At 35.4% G+C, this 9,045-nt stretch overlaps 1 protein-coding gene across 1 annotated transcript in view; it reads left to right on the top strand.

Annotated features, from left to right (window-relative positions):
- The first annotated feature begins 5,815 nt into the window (after positions 1-5,815).
- LOC107671434 (nuclear receptor subfamily 1 group D member 2-like) overlaps positions 5,816-9,045 on the top strand; it is a 9,831-nt gene continuing 6,601 nt past the window's right edge. The window contains exons 1-3 of the mRNA XM_016464355.1: positions 5,816-6,076; positions 8,445-8,663; positions 8,760-8,848. Coding sequence (XP_016319841.1) covers positions 6,058-6,076; positions 8,445-8,663; positions 8,760-8,848 — 327 coding nt within the window. The 5' untranslated portion in view covers positions 5,816-6,057. The remainder of the gene's footprint in view (positions 6,077-8,444; positions 8,664-8,759; positions 8,849-9,045) is intronic.

A 9,045-nucleotide genomic window follows, 5' to 3' on the forward strand; every position in this document is an offset into this window, starting at 1 on the left:
ATGCTGAACTTCCTGTCCGCCATTTTGATTTATGTTGAAAACCTACTTTTTTTAACTCCTCGCCACTCGTTCGTCCGATTTTCACCAAAATCGAGTCAGATGATCTTCAGACTGTGCTGACAAAATGTTATGGATTCCGTGTCGAAAGACGAAACCGTTTTCGTACAGCGCTGCTACAAATTTTAGTTATGGTGCCAAAATGACTCTGAGGCTATATCTCTTTAAAGCTTTGACATAATGACAACAAACTTTGTGTGTGCCATTGTCAGCTCACACAGAACACACCAAAATGATTTAATTACAGCGCCACCTGTTGGTCAAAAGTCATAAGCCATTTAATCACATTACTAGTGGTTGTATTTATGATTTTTCAGCCATTTCAATTAAAATCATCCTAAAATTGCTTTTATTACTCATTGTTGCATTTGGTCTGATGCTCCATGCCATGCTTAGCTTCTAAATTTGCCTCTGGAGTTCTTGGCCCCGTGATTGCTGCTTGCAGCTATATTTATTATTATTATTATTATTATATTTTTTCTTTTACAGTAAAATATTGCCTTAGACATTTTTTTTATATATTTTTTTTTATTTTGTAATAATTGTAATATTTGTAATCAAATAAAAAATATAAATAAAATAAAATATAAATGTTAGATGAAAAACTGAAATGAAAAGTTAACAATTAGTAATTACTAAAACTAAATATGAAATAAAAATTAAATTAGAATTGCAATTTTGCAGTTTTACTGCAAATAAAAAACAATCAATTACATACCACAAAAAATGTAATAATCCTCTGTATTTAAGAAAAATTTAATAAGAATGCTACATCATTTCTATAATTATGTAATAGTAATTGTGCAGCTGTACAAACAAGCACAGCAAACCTGCAGCATTTAAAGGAAAAAAAATTGTGCACAGGATACACAAGTTTTTCCTATTTTTGGCCCTTGATCAGTGTCAAAATGAAGACTATGGAAAAGTTACATTGTATGATCTCAGTTTATATTACTCAAAAAGGTTATCGGTCATACAATGTCATTATATCCGGTTCAATGATAAGATTGGAAAAGATTCCATTTGGTATTTTATGTTAGTCAGGAGTTCACAGTTCATATACTTTGTAAAATCATATGATAATTACTTGTCTGTCTTGTCTGTTCTGCAAACTATAACCTTTCGCACATATTACACACATCTATCAGCTGTTGTGGATTATAAAGCCGTACTCCTCACAAATGCCAAAAGGTTGGCTAATCATTGCGAATTTCACACCCATGTCAAACTTCGCAATTGTGTCAAGTTAAGCCGTATCTGTCGAGTGTTTCCATAAATGAGCTTGTGTGTTCACTATTGCAGTCAGCTGTCTTAAAGGAACAGTTCACCTTCAAATTAATATAATGTGATTATTTCCTCATCTTTCTCTCATGACTTTTTGTCAAGCTCCAAAAAAAAAAAAAAGTTGAAGTGCTACAATTACTAAAACTAAAAATTACATAAAGCTATACAGAAATATTTAAAAGTGTCATAAAAATTACAAAATCACATAACAAAATTACCAAAAAGTAAACTACAATTAAAATGAAAACTTAAAAAAAAAAAATAGAAGTAACCTAATTCAAAATATTAGTAAATAACACTAAAATAAAAGTTATTACATTTGATCTTCTGATTGAAGATCAATTTTAAATAATTTACTTGCATTCGATTAATAACCTATAAATATTGCAGAATCTACAATTTTTAGGTTTAAAGGGGAGAAAATCCCAGCTTTTCAGTTGTTAAATTATTAAGCCTATGTGTTTTAGCCTCAGACATTTAGACTCAAAATCATATTGTATTATTAATAACAGGCATATTTATTAACTATTATGATTCCAACAATGTGCCATTTTCTCATTATGCTTAGTAAAACGTTAAGAAGAACAAGTAATATTTGTGGTCCCAATAAGACATCTATATTTTCAGGACACCCTGCAGTTTTTTCCTTGTCATCACATTTACAGCAGATGACCTGTTTAAACATCCCAGAGTCTTAAAGGGATAGTTCACCCAAAAATGAAAATTCTGTCATCGTGTACTCACCCTCATGTCATTCCAAACCTGTATAAGTTGCTTTCTTATGTCGAACATAAAAGAAGATATTTTGAAGATTGCTGGTAATCAAACAGTTGGTGGTTGACATTGACTTCCATAGTAGGAAAAAAAAATACTATGGAAGTCAATGGCAACCACCAACTGTTTGATTTTTGGGTGAACTATCCCTTTAATAATAGTTTTCCATGTGGTCACTCATGTGAGGCTGACTGCAGAGATCTAGTTTGTCCACTAGATGTCAGCAGATGACTGTCTGTTTACTGTGACGCATCTGATGGAAACATTTCAATGATGTCTTTCCTCCACAAGGCAATGAGCTGTGTGGACATCCTGATAAAACAGACTCTGAATACAGAATACAGACTGTAATAAAAGGAACAAAATGAGAAGTACGTTTAAAAAAATCTCTGTAAATGTATAACCCATCCTCGATCTGTAAGTTGGGTTGACTGATGTTTGAGATACGTGGATTATGCGGTCATTTTTCTGAGATAAAGATCAAGATCTGGTTAATTATTCGTAGATTATGGTTAAATGACATGCAATAGACCTACTGAACCAAATAGCTATATTTAGCAGCTCGTCTGGTAGGTTTAACCACGCCTTTTCTGTGGTTTACAGTACAGAACGTTGTGTCCCAGTGTTCTTTGGATCAGTGATCTGGCAAGAGAATATGTTCAGACTGTGCAGGGTGTACATACATTGTGTGCTTTTCTAGAAGAGACACTTCACTTGTTAAATCAGGTGATCATCTTGGAAACCACCAATTAAATTTATAACCACTGTTGCATAAGTATCATAACCATATTTATGATCCTGTCGTATAAGTGTTATATAGACTTTGCTCTCCTAGCAGTGAAAACGGTATAGTTGAATAACTTTAGTAAATATGAGGGAACACTGAGGGAAATAGTTATGGCATTTTATGCATATAAATAATAATGTTTAATTTAATGTCATTTTTGTGTTACAGCATAAATATTATTTATTGTATTATTATTATTGTTATACAAGTACAGTGTCCCCTACCACTTGTACTTAACTGTTTTCTCCCCTTACCATCTGTTGGTCTGTCTATCGGTCTATCTATCCATCTGTCTGTCTATCTGTTATTCGTTTGTTTGTTCTTTTGTTCTATTTATCATCTGTCTATCGGTCTATCTATCCATCTGTCTGTCTATCTGTTATTCGTTTGTTTGTTCTTTTGTTCTATTTATCATCTGTCTATCGGTCTATCTATCCATCTGTCTGTCTCTTATTATTTGTTTGTTTGTTCATTCGCTCATTTGTCCTATCTATCTGTCTGTCTATCGGTCTGTTGGTCTGTCTATCGTTCTATCTATTATTATTTGTTTGTTTGTTCATTTGGTCGTTTGTTCTATCTATCTTCTATCTATCTATCTATCTATCCTTCTGTGTCTCTGTCTAATTATCCGTCAGTCTGTCTGACAGACTGTATCTTTCTGTTTGTCTAAAATTTTCAGACAAGGCTTTGTAAAGCCACTCAAAGTTGTCTGGAAAAAAAACATATAGTCCTTAAAGACAGACAGCCAGATAGATAATGCAATATGCATTTCATTTATGTGGAAAAAAGTATTGCCCTGTGCCATGGAAAGTTCAGTTTCAGGTCGCTTGAAACCTTAGAACATTATCTTATTTCGATTTTTGGGTGAACTATCCCTTTAATAATAGTTTTCCATGTGGTCACTCATGTGAGGCTGACTGCAGAGATCTAGTTTGTCCACTAGATGTCAGCAGATGACTGTCTGTTTACTGTGACGCATCTGATGGAAACATTTCAATGATGTCTTTCCTCCACAAGGCAATGAGCTGTGTGGACATCCTGATAAAACAGACTCTGAATACAGAATACAGACTGTAATAAAAGGAACAAAATGAGAAGTACGTTTAAAAAAATCTCTGTAAATGTATAACCCATCCTCGATCTGTAAGTTGGGTTGACTGATGTTTGAGATACGTGGATTATGCGGTCATTTTTCTGAGATAAAGATCAAGATCTGGTTAATTATTCGTAGATTATGGTTAAATGACATGCAATAGACCTACTGAACCAAATAGCTATATTTAGCAGCTCGTCTGGTAGGTTTAACCACGCCTTTTCTGTGGTTTACAGTACAGAACGTTGTGTCCCAGTGTTCTTTGGATCAGTGATCTGGCAAGAGAATATGTTCAGACTGTGCAGGGTGTACATACATTGTGTGCTTTTCTAGAAGAGACACTTCACTTGTTAAATCAGGTGATCATCTTGGAAACCACCAATTAAATTTATAACCACTGTTGCATAAGTATCATAACCATATTTATGATCCTGTCGTATAAGTGTTATATAGACTTTGCTCTCCTAGCAGTGAAAACGGTATAGTTGAATAACTTTAGTAAATATGAGGGAACACTGAGGGAAATAGTTATGGCATTTTATGCATATAAATAATAATGTTTAATTTAATGTCATTTTTGTGTTACAGCATAAATATTATTTATTGTATTATTATTATTGTTATACAAGTACAGTGTCCCCTACCACTTGTACTTAACTGTTTTCTCCCCTTACCATCTGTTGGTCTGTCTATCGGTCTATCTATCCATCTGTCTGTCTATCTGTTATTCGTTTGTTTGTTCTTTTGTTCTATTTATCATCTGTCTATCGGTCTATCTATCCATCTGTCTGTCTCTTATTATTTGTTTGTTTGTTCATTCGCTCATTTGTCCTATCTATCTGTCTGTCTATCGGTCTGTTGGTCTGTCTATCGTTCTATCTATTATTATTTGTTTGTTTGTTCATTTGGTCGTTTGTTCTATCTATCTTCTATCTATCTATCTATCTATCCTTCTGTGTCTCTGTCTAATTATCCGTCAGTCTGTCTGACAGACTGTATCTTTCTGTTTGTCTAAAATTTTCAGACAAGGCTTTGTAAAGCCACTCAAAGTTGTCTGGAAAAAAAACATATAGTCCTTAAAGACAGACAGCCAGATAGATAATGCAATATGCATTTCATTTATGTGGAAAAAAGTATTGCCCTGTGCCATGGAAAGTTCAGTTTCAGGTCGCTTGAAACCTTAGAACATTATCTTATTTCTATGAATTTTACCCAACCCTTCTAGCAACCACCCAGAACAAGCACCTATCAATCACATCACGCTCCCAAGTGAACTGGATAGTCAACATCCATTAAACCGTAGGCCATAAACCGTATCTGGACACAATGTGGTCATCCCTCCTTGTGGAGAGATGAGTAAACTTGACTCAAGTGTGAGCACAGTTGATGATCCATGAATAAATAAATATATTGGAATGACTAAAAAATAGCTTATTATGGAGCCTTTAATAGATGGCTTATGTGTTACGTTCACAGACATGCAGGAAGAACACTTAAACACTACAAAAGTAAAATTAAAGGTGAAAACTTTTTGTATGTTTTTGGCTTGATACTACACTTTACAGAAACTTTTCTGTGCTACTAACACGCATGCATTAAAAACTACAAGTTTAAAGAAATAAATGTTAAACGGCTCGTCGTCACAGCGTCACGTTATTCGCCCCCGCCCCGGCCCTGTTGTTATTTTGAACGAGGAGTGGCGGCGTTCCAGAAAAACATCGTGTTCCCAGAAGCGCGCATCACGTTGCAGCGGTGGATTCGTGCGCGCGGGCTCCGCCTCTGGACGTGTGAAAGCACAGACACATGGCTGAAAGTGTGTCACTGGGTTAACAACGTGAGTCGAGCACCGAAGGGGCGGAGACACGGACGGAAACGCGAACTAGAGAACATTGAGTTCTGAGCGCCCGTGCGCATCCTGAGAGTTCCGTTCCATTGTGTGAGACGCTCGAGAGCTTCTATGGAACGCTGAAGGATCCGAAAGCTCGACAGACTTACAACTTACACGAAAAGCTGTTTCAAATTATTGTCCACCTGAATTATAAGACATCAAGAGTCTGAAGACATGGAATCAACAAAGCAAGGTAAGACATTTATTACTGTATTGCTTATAATTATGTATTTTTTATTCATAACTGTACGCATAACGTATTTAGCATTGTTAGAAACATTACTCCTGTTATGTGAAAAAAAAAATTGCAGTGTTATCCCGCGCTACAGTTATGCTTTATTTTGACATACAGCATACAGAATTTCCACTGTCATAGAAAACCCGGAAATATTAGTGAATATGCGTGTGATTTCTACACACAGACGTGTTGTAGAGATGTTTTTGTACTCACTCTCACATATTTTAGCAGCTAAAAATAGCTGTTTTTAAGCAAAATCCCCATAAAACTCTCGATCAGTCATTCAAAATCTTATTTTCCATCTTTATTTGCATTTATTGTCGTATTTATGTTTTTTTTTAAATGTACATTTAAGCCCGACTTTACTGATTTAATGATTTATGTGTACATTTCATTTAATATCTTCCCTGTTGTCCAATGTAGTGTTGGTTGTTTATGGTGAAAAAGCACTGAAAATAGCATTTTCAGTATATATATATATATATATTCGAGACACCAAACAGAAGTAGTGTAATTCTGTAAATCTAAATGCATAAATGTATTATAATTGTATTATTGATGCACTGTCTGTGGTGTCATAAAATGAAAACATGTTTAAAATGATAGGTTATCATCAGAGTGAAATGTTGTGGTTTAAAGCACCGTTGACATGCTCTCCGTTGCTTGCATGACTGCCGCGGCGCAGAGCGCGTCAAACAGTGGATGTGGGTTAGGAGTGTCCGTGACGTCACGCGCACTCTGTACTCAGACTACTAGAACGCTCGCTCTCACATGGCTCTCGTAGCCTAGCCATGTGCCTGTGTGTACTAGGAGACGGGGCTCCGCCGCTGATTGGTCGTGACGTGCGCGGCGCATAGTCTCTGATTGGTCGAAGCGTGGCAGTTGCCGACGCGAGACTCTCTGCAGTACCACGTGAGGAGGCAGCAGACAGCTAGTGACCTAGATATTATTCCCGTACAAAACATGAGAGGTCCACGTGTGGGTGGGTCTGAGAAACTAAGGGTAGTTGGTGGTTAAGTAACCTCCCATGTCCATTTAAAGAAATTCAGTACATTTTTATTTACTTTGGTTGGTGTAAAATAAATCCATTTATTTATGTACTCGAACAATTAACTACTAAAAGCATCATACTTGTTGTAGATATTTTGACTGCTTACACTGTTTGCACACAAACAAAAGTGATGGAATAGGTTTTTGTACCACTTCTTTTATTGTACTTTTGATGTGTATATAATGATTATCTTATCCATATACCATGGTAGTGTTACTGTATTAGGTTAGTGCAATTAAACATAATCGTGCAGTTTCATTCATCTAGAAATAGGTCATGAGCTGTTCAAAATGAGGAAGTTCATCCAACATGTGCACTGCAGAAGATTATATAATTTTACAGTTGTGTCAACAACAAAAGATAACTTTATGCAAGCATATTCGTGTGACTTCTTAATACCAAGATGACCTGCTCACTTATTGAAATGAGTTTACATAATGCAGTTATCCAATATGTAAATGAAATGCAATGAAGAAGGTCAAATTGTAAAACATATCTTCAAACTGTTTCTCATTTACTTTTGTTCTTGTCTGTATTGTCTATTTTATGGTGTATGATAATAAAAAATAATGCATTTTTAAACCAGAAGCACAAAAAACAACAACTTTTTACTGTACTGTGCATAAATGTTAATACTTGTTTTAATTTATTTTATTAGAATTATTATTAATTTTTTTTTAATTCATCCATTAATTAGTCATTTAACTAAAATGAGAAATTTTGGCAACTAGATCCAAAAAAAATCTGTTTTTTTTTTTGTTTTGTTTCAGTTCATGTTTATTTTATTTCAAGTAATGATTTTTTTTTATGGTTGTAGGTAACTGCTATTACCCCTGGTTATTGTTAACTATGCAACATTTCTTTTGGTAATCTAGAAAATGCATATTTGAAATCAAGTTTAGTACTGTGCATGAGTGGTCATACTCTTATAAAATGCACACTGAAAAAATACAATTGACAAAAGTTCCCGCTTTTTCTCATTTTAGTGCATCAACTTAAAGTAAAGTGAGAAATGATGGCAACTAGGTGAAATAAAAAAAGTTTGTTTAAAAATTTTTTTATTTTTTTTTTCAGTTAATTTTATTTATTTCAAGTAACAAAAATTTTTATTTATGGTTTTTTTAACCTGGTTATTGTTAAATAAAAATTTCATTCTAGAAAATGCATATTCGAAATCAAGTTTAGTACTGTGCATAAGTGGTCATACGTTTGTCAATAAAACATTTTCCAGTGTGCATTTTTAAAACGTTCCCTCTTTTTCTCATTTCCAAGGAGGTGTGATAGCCTACGTATGCTCCTCAAGCTCTGCCCCCAGCCCCGAGTCCTGCATGAGTGACAGCTCTAACAGCCGCTCCCCATCATCCTCCCCGCCTCTGCCCTCTAAACCGAGCCGTCTGACAGACCTGCCCACCACTGGACTGCTGTTGAAACACACTCAGCCACGCGGACACGCTTCTAACAAGACCCTCGCTGCCAAGAGCTCCATCACCAGTGAGTGCACGCTGAATAAGCTTGTATGTGATTCAGTTGTCTAAAATTGGCAGGATTGGTCCACTGGTTATAACTAACTCTTCCATGATTTTCCAGAGCTCAGTGGGATGGTGCTGCTGTGTAAAGTGTGTGGAGACATCGCCTCGGGCTTCCACTACGGCGTTCATGCCTGTGAAGGCTGCAAGGTAAGGAAACACTTCTCTCAGGATCATCTAACATTCTGAGTCTGTTCCAAAACCTAGTGTTGTACAGGTAAGAGAGCATTTTTAAGCATCATTGGCACGCTCACACTGTAGATCCTTTTAGCCAGATTCTACAGCTTTGCATGTATATACTTTAGTCAAGTCAAACTTTATTTGCTTTGCAGAGGATTCAACCCCAA

The sequence above is a fragment of the Sinocyclocheilus anshuiensis genome, unplaced genomic scaffold (assembly GCF_001515605.1).
Source record: "Sinocyclocheilus anshuiensis isolate Anshui unplaced genomic scaffold, SAMN03320099.WGS_v1.1 scaffold552, whole genome shotgun sequence".
NCBI lineage: Eukaryota > Metazoa > Chordata > Actinopteri > Cypriniformes > Cyprinidae > Sinocyclocheilus > Sinocyclocheilus anshuiensis.